Here is a 24,251-nt window from a genome sequence, read left to right on the forward strand (position 1 = left end):
GGGAGGAGGGAGGAAAATCCAGAGTTCTGTCAATGGACTGAATGCACCATTAAAACTGGCGTCACTACAAAGGTTAGCGTAGATCTAACTGTCAATACAGTGAGTGGAGTGGAGTCCGGTAAGGGGAGGGAAGGGAGCTTTGGTGAGAAAGAGATACTTTGATATTTTGGGATGTTAGAAGGGTGAATGTGAAAAATTGGAGGTTGGGGATCTAATTACCCAACCATAATTGGGGGCTAGGGAATAAGCTGCAGTCCTCTCAACTCACCGCAGATCAATTATGTTAAGAGAACATCTGTAAGTAGAACTTAATGAGGTCCATTAGAGCAACATGTACAGCCTCCTCTAACCGTACTTGTCAGCTTCTTGGATGAGCCAAAGAGAGCTGCTAACTAGGGACCTGGTGGAGGTGTTTAAATACTGAAGGAGGAGAGCTGGCCCGTTCAGGTCTTCCGCTCAGCTGGGGAAGAAAGTAAGGAAAGGGGGGGAGGAAAGAAAGAAAGCAGGCAGCAGCAAAGCGGAAAAATCTGGGATTTTGCTCCCATTTGATGCTACTGGAACTCAAGTGGGGGAGAAGAAGGGGAGATGTGGTGATCAAGTATAGTTTTTTGCACTTCAACTGAGGGGGTGCGTGCATTTTTTTTTCTTAAAGAGGAAAAAAAAACTACCAGGATTTGGTATCTTATTTTCTCCCTCCTTGCATGTTCATTGTCTTTTTGCTCCACAATAAGAGGTGTACATCACAACGGGCATCTCTCTCTGGGACTGTACAAAAATATTACTGATCAGAGGGGAGGGGAAAATTTTAATTTCAAGAATTGGCAGGTGACTTTTTTTTTTAAGGACAAAAGTGTCCAAGCTGTGAAACTTGGAAGAATTATTTTACGTTATTGTTTTTTTCCTGCAGAAGGCTTCTCTTGCACAAAGGTAAGTCTCTCTCTCTCTTTTTTAAAAAAGAAAATCTTAACATCCTTTTTAAATAACACCACCACCTTGCAAAACTGTACGTGCATTTAAAATTAAAGAAAAAGGAAAGTGGAAAAAAGGAAGATGTGTGGAGAGATCATCCAGCAAGGAGGGTAAAAGAAAAAGGACCCTAGTTGTTGGTGATGGTTTTAAAACATTTTAGGGGGGGGGGGAATAAAGATTGCGATGTTTCACTGTGTGTCCGGCCTCCATCTGTAACTACTCTGGACGGAGGGAGGGAACCGAAAGGAATGTGTTTTTTGTCCGTCTGGGTTTGAGTTTTTAAGAACGTGAGGAAGTAAACAATACCGACAAATCCTGTTTCTGTGGCGATCCCGGTTTGAGGTGTTTGGAAACGGCAGAGCTGGAAGCGGAGGGGAGAGCCCGAAAGCAGCGGAGCTGAGGAGGGTTTCTGGTCTTCCTCGCCCCAGAGTCGGCGTGCCTCTCTTCTTCAACTAGATCACTTTGCTCTCGCCTGCATCTCTGCCTCCTCTTCTCGCCCCCGCCCCCCCCCCACACACCTTGGGTACTTTGGTTTTTCATCTCCGACACAACACTACCGATCACATCTGTGCAAAGTGCTTTTTAAAGTAATAAACCACTTCGTCTTCACTTTTCTCCCCTCTTCCTTCTCCCCACCCACCCCTTGCTTGTGTGTGAATAATTCATATGATTCTGAAGAAAGAGGGAGAAACTGTTTTTCCTCTTCTTACTCCCTTCTTATTTTGCTATAGCCTCTACTCTCCTTCATTCCCCTCTTTTTATTTTGCTATAGCGCGCATATATATATATATATATATATATATATATATATATATAATTTTCTTGCTGTAAATTGCATGATTGGGGAAAGAGCCTGCTTTCAAATAATTTAATTCATGACAAAACCTAATTACTGTCAGGTAATACCCTGTCAGCTTTAATGCATTTCATCAGTCATAATGAAAAGAAGAGCATTTTATGACCCATCTAATTATCATTACATTTTAGGGGGAAATGAATGGCGTGGAGCTGAATGTTAACTATTCTATTTTATTCCTTTACACATGTGGTTTGGCATATTACTCACCAACTCCCCCCCCCCTTCTCTCTCTTTATTTTAAAAAGATCCCTTGATTGGTGGAGTGGGAGGGGGGAGAAACAGGGAACGATTGCAATTAGATGCGGAGCTGTTTGTTACACGCGCGCACACGCGCACACACAGCGCCAAAAGTGACAAAGTGCTTAATGTCTATTGCAGGATGGTGTTGACACCGGGTATCTTATTGCCACAGTCCAAATAGAGTACTAATTACTGCGCATGATGTCACCGTAGGCAGAGGAATAATCCCATCATTTAATTAGTTGAATGATTTAAACAAAGATTTGCAGAGATGCACTAATCAGTTGCCATGAATTACGGAGGCGCCGTTGCCAGCGAGGGGTAACAGATCATGGCGGGGGGGTGGGTTGGAGAGAGAGAGAGAGAGAGAGAGAGAGAGAGAGAGAGAGAGAGAGAGAGGGAGGAGGAGGAGGAACGGGCAGAGGGGAGAGAAAAGACCGCGAGAGAGAATTTCATCTCCTTTAACATAATTAATTTAATTGTCCTCATTAGCTGTACCATTTGTTCTGATTTTATTTCTCCCTTTCTTCACACATAACCTCTCCGTCTCTCTCTCTCTCTCTCTCTCTCTCTCTCTCTCTCTCTCTCTCTCTCTCTTCCCCCTCCTTTTGAATGCTTTGGCAGAGAGAGAGAGAGAGACGCGACGCGCACACACTTTGTTGGGTCACTTCGGAGAGGGGCAGGCGGGGTGTTTGTAGATGCAGCGCGTAAACAGAGGCGGTCTGGAGGGTTCCAGGCTGGGATGAAAACTCGCCCTCTTGCCTGAAAGGGAACCGGGTGTCAGGTCTCGGCTACCGCCTCTCCCTCGTCACTTGTGCAAATCGGATCAACAGGAAGCGTGTCGGGGGGATGCTGCTTTTTGGGGGGCGCGCACACACACACATCCACGCGCGCGCACTCCTGGATCAGAGTGCACTTTGGGTTTCGCAGCACTTGAGCATGAGTGCCAGCTTGCTAAATTAAATGAAGAACTGTCCTAGGCAGAGGCGCGGGGTGGGGGGGTGGGGGCAGAAAACCCAGGAGTTAAATGTGTGCCTTCAAGAGAAGACACATTGCACCTCTGCTTTGGCTTTAATTATTATTATTATTCTGATCAGAATTGCTGGATTATCGGGAGCGGGAGGAAGAGGGGAGAGAGAAGAGGGAGAAGGAAGGATGTCAAATCTCTCCAAGGCCTTAAAAGCTTTTCTTGGGGGTCTTGAAAGCACCCTCTCTAATAATGGGTGTCATTCATTTTTTTTTTTTAAGGATGGGGAATTCTAAGCTGACATCTTTTAAAAAAGGCTTTGTGACAATCTTAGTGTGAGGCTCCTAATGGCAGACAACAGAGGAACACTTTGAAGTCTGCAAACTGCATTCACAAATTCTTAATCGGTTTTTACCCCCTCTCCCCCCTTCTCTACCAGCTGTGGGTTGACTCTTAAAAAATAGAAGATGCCAGGGGTTCTGAGAGGGTGGTGGTTATTTACACAATAAATAGGCTGAAGCCTGAAAAAGGCAAGATATTAAGGCACGGCAGCAGGGCTGACAAATATTTAATATCCTATGTTTTTGAGGGTGGGGGTAAGGAATCAACATCTTATTGCAGTTTGTCATTTAAACAACTCTATTGTCTCCAGTGCCTCTGTGATGCGCCTTTGCTCAGGGCAGCAGTCTGGGGCAAGAGCCTTCCTATACATGCTTACTCAGGAGTAAGTCCCGCTGAGTTCATCGGGACTGACTCCCAGGTAAAGTGCCTTTGCTTTGGTTCGATGGAGCATGGAGAGGGATGGTAGAACGCATCTCTGTCACACCCCTTTATCTCCCCCACCCTAAAAAAAAGAAAAAAAGAAAAATTGAAAGGATCCTTTAGCTCGGCCCAATACCGGCTTTCAAACCACGTGCAGTGGGATCTACTGTTTGTGCAAGTGTCAAAATGCAGAGCAAACTGGAGGTCAAAGTGCGGTCTTTTGTCCGCACTTCTGTAAAAGCGCGCTATTGGCAGTTCCACAGTTAGCGCGGAAAAGTTTTGTTGCGCACGAAAAGGAAGACTTTCTTCTCACATAACGGTCCTGAAAGCGCCACTCTAATCCCCCCCCCCCCCCCGCTTCCCGCCACTACTCCTCTCCGGCCACAATCTCACTTTTTCCCGAGAGTAAGAAAGCAGTGTGTGACCATGCATGGGTGCTGAGGTCTGCAGACGTTGCGGAAATGGTGTTTAAAACTGGGTGAGCCGAGACGTTTTGCTCACCCACTTAGGACAGAAGAAAACCAGCCAGCGCGATGGGGAGGGGGGAGGGGGCGTTAGAGCCCTGCAGCCGGATCCTATGAATGCTTACTGGGAAGCAGATTCAAACCAGAGGCTTCTTCTCAGGTTAAAGCTGCGCTTCGGTTGGGCACCGCGGAGTTGCTCTCTCCGCGCCAGAGGTCACTTTGCGCGTGAGCCGGTGGGTCGCTCGCCGGCTGCCGCTGTCCCCGCTGCTCATGTCTAGCATATGCATATGCTTTTCTTTTCCATTCCCCCCTCCCCCCTCCCGCTGACTTGAACTCGCAGGCTTGTAAATTTTCACCCTGGGAAATTAGCGACAAAGCCCAATCTGTCTCCCGGCTGCTTTGCACTTTGCGAGAGGGAGGTTGTTGCAGAGCCGCAGATCGAGAAGGGGGGGGTGCGCGTTGGAGAGAGAGAGAGAGAGAGAGAGAGAGAGAGAGAGAGGAGGGGGAGGGAGGAGGGAAAGGGGGAGGAGGGGGGACGAGAAAGATAGGAGGGGGCACATATGAGAGAGTCGCGGTAAATAGCCTGAAACCGGCCACGAGCCGCAGCTTCGAGCTCGCACGTTCACACGCTCGCTCTCGCTCTCGCTTTTGCAAGCGCGCAAGCGGCGCTTGGCTGTCTCCCTAATAACAAGAGTGACCTTTTCCCCTTTGCTGTATTATGTCTGGCTGGTTAAGGGATTGCGTCCTGCAGTTGATACAGCCTCTGACTTCCTACAGCTCGGCTCCAAGCACGCTGCTTTAGGTAAGTTGCCTTTTAAACGGGAGTGGGGGGGGGGTTGGTTAGGGGGGTGGCGGTGGAGGAAATCAGCCCTGGACTCCGGAGATCCACCGATGCCTTTCCAAATCTCTCTTTCTAGGTAGGAGGACACCTGTAGCTCTGCCGAGGCCAACCCAATTAACTTGGCGGCTCCGTGAGGACTTCATGATTATTATTAATAATACCAATACTAATAAAACCCAGAGACAGGCAATCGCGTCCTTGCTATCCAACCCTCCCGTCCTCCTTTCCCTTATTACTTTTCTTTCCTGTCTGCAAACAATGCTCCTTTCTGACCTTCCCCAAAGGAAAGAACCAGCTCCATCGAGAGCAGCGCCGGGGTTTCTTGAACTCACCTTGCCTTGCTTTTAATTGAGAAGGTAAGTTGAGGCAGCGGTGTCCACGCCAGCTTGGCCCCGGGGGCAGATTTTTTTGGGGGGGGTCCTGTTATTTCCCCCCTCCCTCATAAAGTCGGGATCCTGCTCCTCCTCCTCGACTCTTTCCCGTCTCCTCTCTGCTCCGCAACTTGGGGCTCCTCGCTCTTTTTCCCGCGGCGTGTGCCTGTGTGTGCCTGTGTGTTTAAATCAGGGGAGGTTTTCCTTATTTTTATGATGACGAGAGAGAGATGCGAGATCGGGGGCTGCAGAAGGCGAAAGAGCGGCGCGATTGGAGGGCTGGCGAGCAAGAAGCGCAGGCGAAGTTAAACAATGAAACGGGAGCAAACGCCCGCTCGCCCTTTCCCTTAAACCGCGTTGCCAAATCCGGCTGGCGCGCTCCTGGTTGCCAAACAGCGCGAGCGTGAAACGCGATGGTGAGAACCGACTTCATCTCTCCCTTTCCTCCTCCTCCTCCTCCTCCTAAGAATCGGATCCCTTTTCTTTTCTTCCTTGCTCCCCTCGGTTTTATTTCTAATGAAGCTTGAAGGGAGGGAGGGGGGTCCTGTATTTTAACCCTAAGCGCCCTGCAATTTTTAGTGGGAGAAAGGACACCTTTTGCGCATGGGTTTTCTCTACTCGGTGCAGCCTTGGCCGAAAATGAGGAAAGAGGTGGGGGGGACGGGGGGACGGGACCAATCCGATGGGCAATTGTGATATTTAGCCCTCTTTTTCTTGTGATGGTGCATTTCTCCTCTCGGTCCCCCCCCCCCCGCCCGCCCGGCCACCCCTTCTCTGCCTTGGAGCCCGAGACAGGCTTGTGCAAACGCTGCATGTGACGGTTTAATCAAATCCATTTGTTACCGCCGAGCTTAAAAAAAAGACCGCGGGGGCGGATAGTTAGGGACGCATGTGGCTCTTTGTAGATCGCCACCACCATTGCAAAGATAGATGTGTGTGCGTGTGCATAATCTCGCCCGCTTGCAAGTGCCTGCCGTGTGTGTTGGTAGAGGTGTCGCTTTTTCCAGCAGTCGCTTCCCCCACCCGCCATCCCTCCACCCCCTTTCCAAAGTGCTCCGCACAATAGCCCTGTTCTCTCTTCGCTTTCAACGCAAACCTCTTCCACTTGACCCAAACTACGGGGAGGGACACGGACACACACACACACACACACAAACACACTTGCCGCTTCTTGCTTTGCTCAATGCGAAGGAGCTACCCGAGAGTCCTTAAATCAACTCATGCAGAAAAAGGAGAAAAGTTTCGGTAAGGTTGCCATCGATTGTTTCGTTGCTCTTTTCTTAAATAGATATCTCTCCTCCCTTACCTTGACGAGCGTTGAGCAGACGTGCATTTCAGTCTGGATGTTTTGGAGAGGAGGAGGAGGAGGATATTTTGGGGGATGGAGGGGGGTAATGCCTCCCCCCCCCCACTTCAGCTTGTGTTATGAAATGCGCGCTGCCGCTTGGTTGGGTAGGCGAAGGCTTTTAGATTTTATTTTTAAGCCAGTTATTTATTTATTTTACTTTGGGTGAAGCGACCGCAGAAAGCTGCGAAACACTTTCTCCTTCCCACCTCCCAAGTCCCCCTTCCCCTGTAAAACAAAACAACATAACAAAAGCCAGCCCACACGCCATCCTTCATGTGGCTTTGCAGGGGTGGGGAGAGAAATTAGAGGCGCCTGGCTTGTAGCTAACATTGCAGGGGGGGGGGGGCTTCTTTGTTGTTAAAGAGAGTGTTTCCTCTGTCGTGGCTTTTTTATTTTTTTATTTTGCATGTGAACTGCATCAAAATTGAGCTCACTCTTGCAAATCTCTTGTTGGCCTTTGCCAACCACTAGCACTTTGCTGCCATGGTAACTGTAATTAAACTGATAAGAGTGGAAAAATGTCAGTATCTCTCTGAGTCTTACAGCTGCATTGGAAGAAAGGAGGTGGGGGCTGAGAGAATAAAAATTGGCTTCCAGCAGCACCACATTGAATTGGGAGAGAGGTGAGGTTGGATGGGGGAGAGGGAAAGAGAGGATAGGAAAAGGGGTGGAGGAGGAAATATTGTGTATTTAAAAGGGTATATGGGTAAGGGACTTTAGGAAGAAAATGTCCTCTTTCTCTACATCTTGGGGGGGGGGGGGGAGAGGTGTTGGCACTTATCCATTCTCCCAGCTCTCTAAGAAGGGTTACAGGGAAGCTCTTAGGCCCCCAACTAGCTCTCAGAAATTTAGACGATCATGACAAGTTGGGGGAAGGAGGGGGTAGCGCTAAAGAGAGGCAGAATGAACCCTTTTGTCATCTTGGCAGTTGCCAGATTCTTTCTTCTGAATTGGTTCTCCCAGCTGTGGTGCTGCTGCCTGTCTCCCCCCCCTGCCACTCACAAATAAGTTAGAACACTTTCCCCAGCCTCTCGCTTCAATGGTGCTGTTGCAATATACATATATCAAATTAATAATAATTGTTTGTGGGGAGGGAACAATTAAAGTGCAACGTAGAAGTGATTTAAAGTGGTGGTGATGTTCCCGGGTGCGAAGGAGTTGCAGTTACTTTTGTTGTATGAACTACAGAATCTCACCCTCTGTGTGTGTGTATGAATAGCAGAGAACAAGAGACCACAATGGAAGCAATCGAGCGTTAGGCTGGCTCACAATGCGATCCAGGCAATTAAAAGCTCACCAGAGTTTTTAAAATGAAATGGCCTCCGCTTCTTCCTGATCACCATTCTGCACAGGCTATTATTTGTGCGTCTCTCTTTTTTAATTATGCTTTCCCTTAAACTGTCAAACAACTCAGAAGTAGCAGGGGCCTCGGGGGCAGAAGGAAAATTTCCAAGCACAGTCGACCTGAATGACTGACTCCTGAGCTGCTGGGAGTAAAGTCTTTGTTTATTTATCAAAATGCCTTTCTTCAAAATAGGGCTCCGCCCCTTCATCCCAAACCTCTCTGAATAATTGTGTGTTGTGGAGGGAGCTCTGAACGGTTGCTTTATTGCTTTTGATTGGTACTTCCCCTAACCACAAAACTTTGATATTTCTGTTGTTCGTGTGTAGTCTGAACATAATGTAAGAAATCCATAGTGGGAAAACACCTTCATTAGGCCAAACTGTTGCAAGCAAACTGTTGTTCCTCTGGCTAGATGGCGAACAACTTGTTTTGTTTACTGTCCTGCCCAATGAAGTGTTCTGGTGAACTCGAAAGCTTGCACGCTACTTGGTTAACATTTTGGCAACTGGCTGGCCTGATAAATGTATTGCTTTGCCATTTCCCTCAAGTGGACTTGGATTCTTCTTCTTCTTCCTATGGTCCAGCATGGCTACCTTGTTGCTCTTCCATTTTTAAGTTGTAGCATCTTAGCTTCAGTTGTGTTCATAGTGGATACAACTGAATTATGTTTTAAACTTTGGAGCAAGTACCACCTAAATCAATATGACTTACTTCTAAATAAACATGCATAGGATTGTTTAGGTACTTAGAAGGTATCTAGCAGAAGCTGTATAGTTTTGCCTCTAGAGCAAGCCTTGGTCACTTACATGCTGACTGCGAAGTCTCCTTTTAAATGTCCCATTGCTTTTAAAAATACCAGATGTAAATTTCTGTAGGGTTATGCTACATGTGGAAATATTGTATGCAGTAAACATGGTGTGAACTTTATTCCTAATGATGCTACTGGGGTGAAGGAAACAACCATAGTTCAGTTGCCTTAAATAACATTTGCTGCAAAGTTGACAAGTGTTTTAAGAAGGAAGGATTAAGCTATGGAGCTGAGCTCAATGCTTGATCATTTTTGAGGCCCAAGCAATTGGAGACAAGTCAATATCTTCTTTTTGGCATTCTCGTGCATTATATGTAAACCACCCCCACCCCGCCCTCCTGATTTCAGCAGGAGTGTGTGCTTAAGGCGACCATTGAGATCAATGGGCTTGAAAGACTTACCTGTAGGAGTCTTAACAAAAAGCTTTAATCTGCATGCCTGGCGCATTGCCTGCAACATCAGCAGAGCATCCTAGTTTATGTGATGGTTTCATGCACCTCATTCCCAACCACAAACTGCTGCAGCGAGTCTTGAGCCCTATAGGATGTGCAGAAGTTTCAGGCTTCCTTGCACTGCGAATCCAAAACTGAGAGTGTAGTGAATGGGGGGAGGGGGAAGGCTGTGCTGGGTAACAGAACTGTCTTAATCTGCAAAACCTCCACCTTAAGCCAAGCAAGTCTAAGGTGACTATTTCTCATTTGAAAACTTGGCAGGCTATTGAGCTGTGACTGTATTAATGTCAAAAGCACAGCTCTACTTATAAAAAAGATGGCCAGTGGTTTGCTATATCAACCTGGCTTTGATTTAGCACATGCCACTTCCTAAACTGAAAGTTGGGTTGGGTATTGCTTTTTTTTTTTTTTGCGTTGGATTTTTTCCTTTGTGGGTTTTCTTTGCCTTCATCTAATATGGCAAGAATGGCTGTCTAAAGTAGTGCTGTGCCAAAAAAAATATTTCTGCGTTGTATTCCACCCCCATTCTTGATCAATTAATATAAAAAGAGGCTGCATCTGAAAAACATCAAAAGGGAGAGGGTAAATTTGGTGAGAATCAGAGTTGGAAGGGACCCCCATCTAGTCCAGCCCCCCGCAACTGCAGGAAGCATCTATGACAAACAGTCATCCAACCTCTGCTTAAAAACCTCCCAGGAAGGAGAGTCCACAACCTCCCATGGGAGCCTGTTCCACTGTGAATCTGTTCCACGTGTATCTGAAGAAGTGTGCATGCACACGAAAGCTCATACCAAGAACTGACTTAGTTGGTCTTTAAGGTGCTACTGGAAGGATTTTTTTTTGTTTTGTTCCACTGTGAGATCCTCATGGAGGAGGCATTTTGTTGTTGTTGTATGTAACTTTCATTTCACATGGGGGTGTTGATGTGAATCTTTCATTCTACAAATACTCTGCCGGCTTCTGGGATGTTCTGGCTTCCTGAAAGCCTAATGACCTCCTTGGCTGGACTTTGCAGTAAGCGCTGGAATGCTGGGAAGCTCTTTGCTTGCACCTGACAGCTGCTGCTGTTTTTTGTTTTGAAGGAAAGTGTTTTTAGTTTTAAAGAAATTAGCGTGGGAAGGTTTTTTGTTTTGTTTTTAAGTGGAAGAAGAACTTCCCTTGCTCAAGATCAGTGAGCATGCTGATCTCAAAGGAAGCTGCCTTATAGTGAGCCAGACCATTAGTCCAGCTTGCTCAGTATGGTCTTTGACTGGCTCTTCCAGGGTTTCAGGTAGGGGTCCTCTCCCAGCCTTAGTGGGAGATGGCAGGATTTGAACCTGGGACCTTCTGCATGCAATTTGCAGTTCAGGAACTATGTCCGTTCTCGGGAACTCAGTAGCCATTTTCATGAGCTTCAGATTGGAAACCAGGGAGATGCCATGAGACTACTCCTCTCCTGGGACTTTTCCAGATAAGGACACATGGGCAGCTGGGGGAGAGTATGGGCAGAGGACTGGGGAAGTGTTTAATGGAAATAAAACTTGCACGTCACCCCCTGCCTCAACCTTGCACCCACTGAAATTCTGAAAGGTCCTACAGTGAAACAGAAAAATGGAAGCATCTTTTGGGGAGAGTTTTTTTTTTGTTGTTGTTTAAAGAAATTGGCGGGAAAGTTTCTGTACAACCTCAAAAGATGAGCTATATTCGTATGCAACTATATTTGTATCCCAGTATAGCTTTAGGGGCTAATCCCATGAGTCAAAATTCTTGGGTTATAAAACTTACCTGAGTTGCTGCACAGCCTTAAGACAAGTCACTATCTCTCGGTTCGATCCCACATTATGAGAATAATATTGACACATCTCGCAGCATCGAGGATGTAGAAAGTTATTTGAACACTTAGAATCATAGCTGTCAACGCTTTCCTTTTTTTTAAGGGAAATTCTCTTATTCTGAATAGGATTCCTTGCGAGAAAAGGGAAACATTGACAGCTATGCTTAGAATGTGCTGCATAAGTGTTAGGCACTCCTTAGGTTTGGGGTTTTTGTGAATGAGTTGCTGTCATGTATATGCACTAGATGTGTCTTGCTGGGGAACAGAATCGGCGGCAGTGTCTCCTATAGCTGTATAATAGAATTAAGGAAAGCATAGCCAACAAGGGACCCTCCAGAAGTTAATGGACTACAACTCCCACAAACCCTGACAAAGCTGGCTGGGGCTGCTGGGAGTTGAAGTCCAAAAACTCTGGAGTCCACCATCTTGGTTATCCCTCGACTAAGGAATGTTTGCGATGCTTAAAAGTAAAGGGACCCCTGACCATTAGGTCCAGTCGTGGCTGTCTCTGGGGTTGCGGCACTCAGCTCGCTTTATTGGCCGAGGGAGCCGGCGTACAGCTTTCGGGTCATGTGGCCAGCAGGACTAAGCCGCTTCTGACAAACCAGAGCAGCACACGGAAACGCCGTTTACCTTCCCGCCGGAGCGGTACCTATTTATCTACTTGCACTTTGACGTGCTTTCAAACTACTAGGTTGGCAGGAGCAGGGACTGAGCAACAGGAGCTCACCCTCCAATGGGGATTCGAACCGCCGACCTTCTGATCGGCAAGTCCTAGGCTCTGTGGTTTAACCCACAGCGCCACCCACGTCCTTAGCAGGAATTAAACGTTTGGGTGTGACACTTTGGTATCCCCATTTCCTGTCACTGTGGCTTTTTGACTGAAGGGAATCCTTTTGTGGTTGCCTGGGCAGAACCCTACTTTATCCTTAACACCTTTGTTGCATTTCTCCACAAAACGGCTGTTTTCTACCTGCGGTTCTGAGCCAAGCATTGCTTGTTCGATCTTCAAATTCCCATGCCTGCTTCTCTGATGATAGATGCTGCCTGCGTCTGGCTGAGGCGATGCTTAAGGTAAAAAAAAAAAAATGCTGCTTCTGCCATTGCCCGCTGCTGTTTGGTAAGACTATGGGAACCCTGGTTTCTAAAGAGGCACAATATGTAGAGGTTGGTGCTAATGAGGTGTTTCTCACCTATTGCAAGCAAGCAGCAAATAGAGGTAAACCTCTTTATCACTTTTCCAGCCACTGCCTTCAATAGAAAGCAGCGCGTCAAATGCTGTGTAGCATGACCTCATCTGCAATGTGGATCTTGACTATTCTGCATCCGGCTCCACTTCTCCTTAAGAAAAAAAAGAATAGTTCCTTCAGCTTCAGGGTGTTTGCCAAATTGCCAGGCAACCCCTGCTGACTGTTCTCAGTCCAAGGTTCTGTTCCATAGGTTTGCTCCTCGTAAAGTACTCCCCAAGTCAGTGCCATAGCTGGGGGGAAGAGCCAGGACTTTTGCCCCAGGTGAAGACTCCAGAGGGGCGCCATTGAGGCTTCCAGCCTGCCAGCTATTTACTCTCTGTGCTGGACACGCAATTCTACTGTTTGGAGAGACTCTCTTTTCTCCAGCCTCTTTTAAACAACAAACATGAGCAACCTTTCTTTTTCTTCTTTGTCAGAATTGGCTGTGTTTTAGGCTACTGAAGTCGGCTTGTTATTTTTAAAGCCAATTAAACATGGAGGAACTCGTTAAGCTTCAAAACTTTTGGGGAAACTGTTTCTTGACATTTCTAAACCTTCGAGTGCAAATCTTGAGTTCAGTTGAAGCCTCTGGAAGCTGCCCTGCTGTGACAGAAACGTTGACAAATAAAATCTTGCCTCCTTTTTATGCAATGTGTGCCTTTAAGAACAAATGTGCTGAGGTGTGTGTGTGTGCCAAACCGAGTCTTTGACCCAGGTGAAAGAAAGCCCGGTTCTACCTCTGTCCAATTTGCAGCTTTATTTATTGGTTTTCAAATTACGATTTTATTAGTTGTTGGCCCTTTTCTTTCTTCCTTTAGGATTCTTTGCTTCGCTTTCTTTCAGAAAGGTGATGGGGTTAGAGACTGTGTTGCAGAAATGTGAGAACGGGTGGCCTGATGTAGAAGGAACATTTGTTGTTTGGTCGTTTAGTCGTGTCCGACTCTTCGTGACCCCATGGACCAGAGCACACCAGGCACTCCTGTCTTCCACTGCCTCCCACAGTTTGGGCAAACTCATGCTGGTAGCTTCGAGAACACTGTTCAACCATCTCGTCCTCTGTCGTCCCCTTCTCCTTGTACCCTCCATCTTTCCCAACATCAGGGTCTTTTCCAGGGAGTCCTCTCTTCTCATGAGGTGGCCAAAGTATTGGAGCCTCAGCTTCAGGATCTGTCCTTCCAGTGAGCACTCAGGGCTGATTTCCTTAAGAATAGAGAGGTTTGATCTTCTTGCAGTCCATGGGACTCTCAAGAGTCTCCTCCAGCACCATAATTCAAAAGGAATTCAGAAGGAACATAGGAACCTGCTATATACGAGTCAGAGTGTTGGCCCACACAGCTCAGCACTGTCTCCAGTGACTGGCAGCAGGTCTCCAGGGTTTCAAAGAGGGACTCTTGCCTAGCCCTATCTGGAGAGGCTAGGGTTTGAATCTGGAACCTTCTCCGTGCAAAGCAGATGTTCTGCCCTGAGGCTGTGTCCCTTCCCACAGACTTAGATTTTGTACACATGATACCTTTGAAGCACATTCAGAGCACATGTATTCTCTCAAAGACTTCTGGGCTTTCACCACTCAGAGTTGCAGTTGCAGGGCCCACAATTCTTGAAAGGGAACAGATGTGCTTCCAATGTGCTTCAAAGTTATAGTGTGTACACAGCCTGGCTTAGTTTTTGGTCAACTCATGTTGAAGGCCATGTAAAATACAGCAAGGCATATATTTAAAACATTCCTCCTGCTGCTGGGGGGGGGGATCATGGAAGCTGTAGTTCGTGAAATGTGTTCAGAATTGCAGTTTTGTGAGTAGACTAATATTTCCAGGATGCTTTGGGTGAGAGAGTGGGCCTTCAATTGTGTTGTGTGCCTAGCCTGACTTAAGAACCTGAATTCTTTCCCAGCAGCTCTTCATATGAATGAGGAGTGTATGTTAGGGGAAATGTCCTAGCTTCAGTTGTAGGGAAAATGCAAAGGGTCCCAAGTTAAATCCCTTGTGGCTCCAGGTAGGGCTGGAAAAGGCCTCTCCCTGAAACTCTGGAGAGCTGCTGCCAGACCGTGTTGACAATACTGAACTAGATGGACCAGCTGCCTGAGTTGGAACAAGGCAGTTTTCTGTGTTCCTTTGTTGAAGGCTCTAACTATAGTGCTTGAAATAAGTTCATTGCCTTTGAGATCTGAGGCCCCTTCCCAGGTGGGGAGAACTTCCTGGGCATAACACATGCTGGTGGGCCCCTATAAGCAGGGCCAGCCCAAGGCATTCTGCTACCTGAGGCAGGAGATCATGTTGCCCCATCTCATCCCAACCTCATCTCAAGTGTCTCTTCCTGGCAGTAAAAGTAATACTAATAAAAATTTAACCAACAGTGCTTTCCTTCCATCGCACCCAAAATCCCCTGGCTGGGGCAGCTGCTTCACTCCGCCCAATGGTAGGGCCAGCTCTGTTGGGCTTATCTAATGGCAGCACTAGTGGTAGCTAGCTTGGAGCTGTCCTTTAAATTTCCTACAGTGTCCTAGAACACAGTTTCTAATCCACCTGCTTCTCAATGGATTGTTGCAAAAGGGAGGTCAGGGATGGATAGATTTTGCTACATGTCTAAATCTCTTGGTTGTAACAATATCTCAAAGTGGTTTGCAAAAAGAAGCAAACAACATTACTGAGTAGCAAAAAAAAACCAACAACAGTTAAAAGCCACAATTCCAAACATTTTAAAAAATTAAATAAAATAACCAAGCTCAAAAAACAGCTTAGAACACATGTCAGCATTCTAATATATCTAGACAGGTGTGTCTAAAAGTTTTTAGCAGGCGCTGAAAAGAGTACAGTGAAGGCACCTGCCCAATGTCAATAGTTTGAAAGTGTGAGCTCGCTGCCACACTAAAAGATTGGCTCTTTACAAATGTGGAATGGGTGTTACGTGGCTCTTTCAACAGTGCCAATTTCTGTAGATTGATCAGCTGAGTGGGCACCTAGTGGGTAAGGCAATATCACAAGTAAATGGGTCAACAGTTAACATTTCCAGAGCTCTGGCACCTTGGCAGTTGCCAAGAATGACTTGCTGTGTTTGCGGGCATGAGAGGGAGAGAGGAGAGCATAACAAACATGGGTAGAGCTGTTATCTCCCCAGATTGCACCCCATTCCTTCTCGCAGGGTTATGTTCTGGTGGCCAAGAGACTCAAGATCAGCCTTATTGTCATGTGGGGCTCCTATGAGTCTATGCCTATGTACACACACTGCATGGCGATAGCACAATGGAGAAATGACTTCTGTGCAAATGAGTGAAGAACTCTTTCTGGCAAGAATGCCTGTGTGCATTGAGTAAGTGGTCTGCCACCATTCCCTAAGCTCTTTGGCAAGAATGCCATGAAACAAATCCAAAATAGGACAGTGTGCCACCACTCTAGTGCACTTTGCAGTGTGTGTGCCACCCCTCTGATAGATTGGAATAGTTTGGCATCATAGACAGGGAGTGGACTGAAGCCCTGATGGTAATAAGAGCCTGCTGGATCCGGCCAATGGCTCCTCAAATCTGCCTTCACATGGCAGTTTATTCCATTTCCCTGACCTATTTCCCAACTATTAATTTCTGCATTAGTTTTGAGCTTTCACATGATGTGAAAGCCACTTCCAGGAAACTAATGGACTGTAGTACATGCTTAGTGCTCATTTCTGTGTTGTTTCATTCCAGAAAAAAATCCATTTGCAGCCCACTTAACCTGAAAAATGGCAAGAGTTAATATGGCAGAATTTGGGGTATATACTGCCGTGCAGTTCTTCCCTGTTTTGTTTTTTAATGGGGGAATAGGTCTATAGTTCCCAGACTGTATTAACAGTCAGTCCCCTCTTCATAGGGAATTCTTGAGAATTGTAGCTCTGTGAAAGGGGTAGGGGGGGGGTCTCCTAACAACTGTCAGCACCAGTAACAAACTACAACTCCCATAATTCTTAGGGAGATACCCTGACTGTGCAAGCTGGTATTGTGGTGCTTTAAAGGTGAATGTGGCCTAAAATGGTTCTGGTTATCAGAATAGCAATGACTTCCCAGCGCTCTCAGAAGCATTAAGAGTTCTGTTAGCAAATTCATGTTTCCCAATCTCTGGTCTACCGGTCAATGTGGATGGAGCGAAGGGGATCGGGGGGGGGGGGCGCATCGGTGCCATACTCCATGCCTGTGGATTCAGCCTTGCAATTACTGCTCATGCTGGTTTTAACCTGCAGCTGCTTCTAACCTCAGTCTGGCCAAGGGACAAAGCAGTTTTTGAATGGGTTGGGAGGCTGCACTTGAAGAGAAAAAGTGCACACCCACACCCCACAGATTATTTTTTCTTCCCCTTTAGAAATGCACACTACCACCAATTTGGTGTTTACGTAGCTAAAGGAGGGTTGTCACACTCACTCACCCTCATAGCTGTCAACATTTCCCTTTTTTAAAGGGAAATTCCCTTCTTCCAAATAGGATTCCTCGTAAGAAAAGGGAAAAGTTGACAGCTATGCCCACCCTACTTTCTTCAAAACATGTAGCTCTGCTCTTAGGGACTCTTCTGCAAAATGGGGCTGCTAGATCAGGCGACAGCTTTTAGTTTGTACCATACTAGAAAGAAAAGCCTTGCTATGTTGTTGCCTGTTTTCTACTGAACCATTCAGCCAAATCTGTTCTTTGGAATATTGGAGAATTTTCTGCCTGTGTGATGGAACCAGTATTGTTGGATGTGGGCAATTCCACTAGGAAAGATGGGCAGCGAATTGTTCTGTATGTGAAATGGGCAGGGAGAATCCCTTCGTCCTTCACGAGCCTGTATTGAAAGACTACTCTTTAGTTACCTCCTTTAATCAGGATATTAGGAAATGCTGAGTCCCTTTTGGAAGAAGGGAACAACAACTGAACAGGGCTTTTGGAGCAACTTGCGCACAAAATGCGCCTTACCCTTAGAGCGTTTCTGTGCATCAGTTTAATTCAACTTCCTTGTTATTATTTAATTATTACTATACATTTATTAATAGTTGCCGTTTTCCTCCACTTGCTTTCAAATCTGTGACTTTAAAATTCACCAGTTCATCTGTTATGGTGTCTGACTTTCTTGCTCTATAAAGTTGACGTGTGGATTGCTTGTTGCATCCAGCGATTGTGTGAGCTGAAGGCAGTTCATGTGGTTGATCTTTCCATTCTACGCTCCTCCTCCAACATCCTCCCGTAGGTTAGGGAGCCCTCCTACACAATGATGGCTGTTTTAATTCTTTAAACTGATTTAATCCTGTATTTTTTATTATTATTATAAGTTACAAATTGTCCTTCACGTTTGTCTCAAGGAAATTAACCACCATACGGTCATACCTCAGTCAAACAGAATCCGTTCTGAAAGTCCGTTCGACTTCCAAAACGTTTGACTCCCAAAGCACGGCTTCTGATTGGCTGCAGAAAGCTGCAGCCAGCCAATCGCAAGCTGCAGAAGTCCCGTTGGACGTTTGGCTTCCGAAAGAACGTTCGAAAACTGGAAACTCACTTCTAGGTTTTGATCATTCAGGAGCTGAAACGTTTGACTCTCAAGGCGTTTGGGAGCCAAGGTATCACTGTACTCTAAAAAATAGTTTTTAAAAACACTACAAAAACAACAACTGGAAACAGGTGTTCATTCTGTACTGTTTTAAAACCTAAGGCACAGCCTTTTGCATTTAGCTGAAAAAGCTTCTTTTTACAAAAAGCATTCAGTTGTTTCCAGAAAGAACACATGGAGGGCTGTGATGTATCTCAACAATGATGCTGTTCCATGGGCCAGGGGCAGCCAGACTCAAAGCCCTGCTCCACATTATCCCTAGGACCTTTATGGCAGAGGGCCAGTAAGAAATCATCATCCTATGGGGCTGACGAGGGAGGGCAGAATCATCCCAAAATGGGCATGGGGGTGTTGCACCAGCTAATAATTCCCCATGGCTGCTATTGCCTTCCTTCCTTTCATTGAATTTCTGTGTTAGCCCCAGTTATTGGGTGCCTTGCAGTTTCTATTAGGGACAGAGGGAAGCAAGATATAAATGTGTTTTGAACTGTGGAACAGCAGTGGGTCCCCTATAGGTTCCTCAGATCACCTGATCTAGCTGGGCTGCCAAGCGATGACACGCCTTCATTGGGACAAACGATCAAATTTGCAGTGGGCAAATCTGTCAATTTCAATTCCTCAGTTTCACATGTTTCCAGTCTTTAGTTCTCCACATCATTTCCAATTTATTTATTTTAAAAAATCCACCACAATTTTAATGTGAGTTTTCCCTAATATACACGTTTGGATGCAATATTGCTAAATACACATTTATTTATTTGCAAACCAGTCTCACCTGAAAAAAGCAGATAATGGGGTAAAGTGTCCATTAAATGCATATATTAAGTGAAAATGTATGTTTTTATGGGCACTTTGCCCCACTATGTGAATTTTTGTATTTGTTTCTTGGCTGGAGAACAGCATTGCAAAATTTGGAGAAGTGCGAATTTGAACGGAAACTTGTGCTTTGGGTCTCCTGTTGTTTCAGAGAATTCAGAATAGGTAGGCTCACCTTTAAATGTGAACCGAATTATTCCTGCATCCCATAGTCTTTAGTCCCTCCTGCCTCTGTTGCAGTGGGGTGGATTGTATGGACAAAGACACCTGGGTGCAACCCAGCCAGATGGACAGGGTATAAATAATAAAATAATAAAAATAATAAATGATTCCATATTGCCTATTCTGAGCATACACTGGCACCTTACAGTCTATGTGGGTGTTTAGTTCATCTACAGCCATGTGTTTGCTGCAAGGAAAAATAAGCTCTCCAGTATTTTCCTCCAGTAATTGCGATGCTCGTAGGTTGCAATATTTATTAATTTCAGAAGATCTATATACCAATGGATTGTAATAAAACCTCAAAGGTATTTAGAAAATGGTCAGTAAGCCACACACCCCAGTTAAAACAATTACCTGAAACATTCAAAAAATAATAATTAAAATAAATGATAAGCTAAACAGATCCGGGTTAATTTTCCACGGAATGCACCTTTGACAAATCCCAGCTAATCCTGGTCTTGAAAGCATATTTTATCTGTGGGTGCCTGTTTATTGCATTCATGTGGTGGGAGGGAATTAAACGCACACCTAAAACTGCAATGTGTGGAGAGGTCCTTCGGAGGCCAGTGAAAAGTTATGGGTTCTGCAGAACAGAGCAACTTTGAAACTTGATATTATTTACCAAAATGACACACCGCTATTAGGCAGCTACCTTTCTGTTCATAGCACTTAATATTTTAGACATCAGGTTCTAAATGCAGCTGACTCGCTTACTGCAACTGTTGAAAACGATAAATCTCGGCTGCCCCCAGATATAACAGTGGGCGGGTAAGCATTTATTTTGTAGCGAGCTCTTGGCTAGAATTTTTCCCCTGCCTTGCACTGACAGATGCCAATCTGACCTTTTGCAAAGTTCATCTATTTTTCCAAACCTCCCCCCACCCACCCACTGAGGAATGGGAAGAGGGGATGTGGATAACATTTGAAATCAGTGTATCCTATCCTCTCTCTTATTTGCCTGTAACTAAATGGGGCACATAGGCTGCTGCAGTATAGACAAGCTTTCCATTTACAATTAAACAAAGCCAGGTTTCTTTCATATAAATAAGATACAGAGTCACGGTTTTATGTGTTTCACATGCTTCCTTTGGAGAAAGTCCCACAGATTTCAGTGGAATTTTAATTTCAGTTAGCTCTCACTGGAGCACGAGTTAAAGTTTCTGATAGAAGCAGTGATTAAAAACCAAATCTCTTTTTTAACTTCTGAGGGTTGCATCATCATTCCCAATATTTGCTCGCAATGTTTTTCTTCCTTTTGTCTTTACCCTCTTAAAACTTGACATGCAATCTCCTTGGGGCAGGGACCGCCACCTCGTTTGCATTGTAGAAGCAGCACGAGCACTGCCACAATATTAATAGGTTACACAGTGTGTAAGATTCAGATCCAGCTAATTGTTATATAAAGAATTAAAACATCAAGTAGTATTGTTGAAGAAAGTGAATTCTCTCCTTCGTGACTTGCAGCGAAACCTCCACATATTTCAGTCTCTGAAAAGAAAAGATGGTTTCCATCTGTGCGCTAATATTCAAAGATACAGAGCTGCATCTAGTGCTGGTCATAATCAGAGCAGACCCATTAAGATTAATGAACATGACTGGATAGCTGAGTTGCTTAGAGCATGGTGTTGATAACACCAAGCTTGCAAGTTCAATCCCCGTACGGGACAGCTGCATATTCTTGCATTGCAGGGAGTGAACCTAGATGTTTCTCAGGGTCCCTTCCAACTCTATCATTCTATGATTCTAACCTAGCATTTCCTTAATTTCAGTGGGATTTCTCCTGGGCAGAATGTGGTTGACTATAACCCACTGAACATGAGAAGCTTCCCACATACCAGGGCAGATCATTACTCAATCTAGTTGTTACCATCCCCAATTCCCTAGGGCAGATCTCTTCCATCACTTGGCATTGGAGAGTGAATCTGGGACCTTCGCAAGCAAAACCCGTTATGAGGAGCTCTCTGGCTACTATCCTGTCCTCTCTATTCCTGGGTGCTAGCTCCTAGTTGGGTGCTTTCTTCAAACTGAGGTTTGTAGAGACTCAGTATTATATCTCTGCAGAGGCTGAGCATTCAATCATGGTTCTTGTTTTTAAATGGGGAGCATCTGCCCTGCTCTCTTTCTTTAAAATAATAATAATAATAATTTATCATTTATGTATTTTGAACCTTCCTGGTTCAAAAAACCAGGCTCATGGCGGCTAACAACAAATTTAAAACACTTAATTGTAAAAGCACCATAAAATACAGTGTAAAAACATGAATAACAGTAAAATTCAAAGTTCAGAAATCAATTTAGGGGAAATCCATCTAATAAACATTAGATAATCACCAGGGCTAGCTGGCTGAATTAGTTCTACTCCTGGGCCAGCAAGGAGGCCAGGGGAAATTTAGCTGTGGGGTCTCATAGCGGGTAAACTTCATAAAAGGGGAGGGGGAGGGAAGAGAAGGGAAATGAAAGATCAGGCTGAATTCAAATTAAAGGCCAGGCAGAATAGCTTACAGGCCCGATGGAAGGAGGTTAAATCCTGAAGGGCCCTAGTCTTATGGGACAGAGCATTCCACCAGGTCGGAGCCGTCACTGAAAAGGCCCTGGCCCTGGTAGAGAATAGTCTGACTTCCTTAGGGACCGGGACCTCTAAACTATGGTTATTCATGGAACTTAAGATCCTCTGCAGGGCATACAAGGAGAGGCGGTCCCATAGATACAAGGGTCCTAAGCCACAAAGGGCTTTAAATAAAGCTTTCTAAGACCAGCCTTGACCTTCCTTGGCCTTCTTCCTTCCTATCTCTTCCCATTCCTGTTCTCTGCAGAAGCTGGGGCACTTCTGCCACTGCACACGGCCTCTTTGAGGACCCCTTCTTAGCATTTGAGGAATTGCAGCCCTGAAGGCATGATTTCCAGCCTAGAGAAAATGGTCATTCCAGGGGCTGGTGGACACATGCATAGTTCTCGCTGTATTTAAGGATGTCTCACCTGTCCCGTTGCACTCATGCCACAGGAATCCCAAGCGTGCACATTTAAATGAAATAAAAGCGGTCGTTCTTAATTACGGTAACCCTGCCTGAACATTGCTCCCAACCTGCCAGCGACAGGCCGCTGCATTTGTATGCAGTGTCCAATGTTGCAGAGCCTTCCTCTGATGGAAGGTGGGGACTTTTGGATCCAGCCCCCTGTGTTTCACATGAAGACAGTAAGCGATCTAAAAAGGAAACGTTTGAACCACGTGTGTGCTGATGACAGTCAGCTCTAAAGGCATTTCCTTTCTGACTTTGTGGCATCGACACGTCTCAACACAATGCCTATATGCTGGAGAAGTGGAATAGGACTGAGAAAGCATGAGTTCTTTGAGCACTGCCATCAAAATTTGCTTGAAATGAAATTTTTTAGCCAGCTGGGAAAGCGGCTGAGAAATCTTGAGGGAAGCAAGCAGTAAGTCCGGTGGTTGTTGTTATTTGGGAGGGGGGGGGGGGACACCAGCAGGTTGCAGGCCTAATTGGAAACCAAGTGAGCATTAACAGGGCTGTTTAGTGGAGCTGGTTGAGTGGAGCTGCCTCTCACCAGCATTTGCTCTCGTGTTTGGGGGAGTCCGCAGCTGGTGAGGAAATGGTGCAGTGGGCAAAGTAAATTGGAGCACCTAGGAAACTAGTATATACCAAATCGGACTATTTCTCCACCTAGTTTGGTATTGTCTACACGGACGTAGGTGGCGCTGTGGGTTAAACCACAGAGCCTAGGACTTGCCAGTCCGAAGGTCGGCGGTTCGAATCCCCATGACGGGGTGAGCTCCCGTTGCTCAGTCCCTGCTCCTGCCAACCTAGCAGTTCGAAAGCGCGTCAAAGTGCAAGTAGATAAATAGGTACTGCTCCGACGGGAAGGTAAATAGCATTTCCATGTGCTGCTCTGGTTTGCCAGAAGCGGCTTAGTCATGCTGGCCACATGACCTGGAAGCTGTACGCCGGCTCCCTCGGCCAATAAAGCGAGATGAGCACCACAACCCCAGAGTTGGCCACGACTGGACCTAACGGTCAGGGGTCCCTTTACCCTTTACCTTTTACATGGACTGGCAGAGGCTTTTTCCAGGGTTTCAGGCTGGAAGCCTTTTCCAGCCCTTCCTGGAGATGGTGAGGATCGAATCTGGGACTTTTGGTGTGCAAAGTCAATGTTCTTCCCTTGAGGTGTGGAATGCTAAAAGTCTCTGGGCTGTTTTTCAGTTAAGCAAGAAAAGTTGACTAGGCAGTAGGGCTGGGCGATATATAATCCAAAACCAGTTTTAAGTCCATCTCATGAAATCAGTTTCATAATTTTTGACCTGGCAATATATCATAAATCATGGTGTGTGTGTGTGTGTGTGTGTGTACTATGCAAAAATCACAATGCAGGAAAAATAATGAAGCCAGCCAATGCCTCTACATAGCTCCATTCTTATTTCAGACATTGTGATATATCTTGTGATGTTTAGCTGGTGATACATCATGATGTTGAAAACCAGGTATTGCCCAGTGCTACCTTTTATGAAGGTTGTGGGAAAGTGGATAGAGAGCCATTTTTCTCTCCCATTATCATAATGCTAGAACTCTGGGTCAGGCATTTATGCTACTGGCTAGTAGTCTCAATAGAGAAGCAAAAGAAGCATTTCTTCACACACAAGTAACTTGCAAGATTTATTCCCAAAAGACGTGGTGACTTTAAAAGGGGTTTAGCCATGATGGGCATATCTATTAATGGTCCTTGGTCATGATGGGTCTATGCAGTGCCGGATTTATGTATAAGCTAAACAAGCTATAGCTTAGAGCCCCACTCTCTTGGGGGCCCCCCAAAAAAATTAAAGGGAAAAAACTGGATGTACATTTCCAAAATACAAGATAAAAAACAAATAAAATAAAACCTGCATACAGCAACAGTGTTTTGTGTTGTGTAGGTTCCTATTTGTTATGTGCAAATGGCTTGAGATACCTATTAGGTCCATAAATTACCATATAGCATATATTCAACACAAAAAACAGTGACAATTTGTTGTTGGCAAAGGGCAGCTGGACATATAAAGGGCCCTGTTACCTTCAGTAGCTTAGGGCCTCATCAAACCTAAATCCGGCCCTGGGTCTATGAAACTTTTCAGTTCTGAAGCACTATGCCATTGGATAACAGTTGCTAGGGGGCGACACTAGGGGAGGCCTGCACTGGGGGGGGGGTGTAGGCACCTGG

The 24,251-nt window shown here is 45.7% G+C and overlaps 1 protein-coding gene and 2 long non-coding RNA genes across 16 annotated transcripts in view; 2 read left to right on the top strand and 1 right to left on the bottom strand.

Moving 5' to 3' along the window:
* The window catches only part of LOC310826278, an 89,592-nt gene extending 82,585 nt beyond the window's left edge, over positions 1–7,007 (bottom strand). For 9 of the 10 annotated variants that reach the window (XR_014555665.1, XR_014555666.1, XR_014555667.1 and 6 more), the window contains exon 1: positions 5,435–5,543. This is a non-coding gene — a long non-coding RNA (uncharacterized lncRNA). Of the gene's footprint in view, positions 1–5,434; positions 5,544–6,779 lie in introns of those variants that run through there. The other variant, XR_014555664.1, reaches the window with a different exon arrangement.
* The window catches only part of LOC310826361, a 683,860-nt gene that overhangs the window by 338,934 nt on the left and 320,675 nt on the right, over positions 1–24,251 (top strand). The gene's annotated exons all lie outside the window — the stretch shown is intronic.
* Positions 319–24,251, top strand: part of LMO3 (LIM domain only 3) — a 95,424-nt gene continuing 71,491 nt past the window's right edge. Inside the window, exon 1 of one of the 5 annotated variants that reach the window (XM_083701043.1) lies at positions 319–927. Coding sequence is in view for 1 of the 5 variants with exons in the window: in XM_083701041.1 (XP_083557167.1) it covers positions 6,694–6,718 (25 nt within the window). In the remaining 4 variants the exon portion in view is untranslated. Of the gene's footprint in view, positions 928–4,859; positions 5,064–5,380; positions 5,459–5,750; positions 5,890–6,512; positions 6,719–24,251 lie in introns of those variants that run through there. The other 4 variants (XM_083701045.1, XM_083701044.1, XM_083701042.1 and 1 more) reach the window with 4 other exon arrangements.

The sequence above is a fragment of the Podarcis gaigeae genome (genome assembly GCF_964106915.1).
Source record: "Podarcis gaigeae genome assembly, chromosome: 10".
Lineage (NCBI taxonomy): Eukaryota > Metazoa > Chordata > Lepidosauria > Squamata > Lacertidae > Podarcis > Podarcis gaigeae.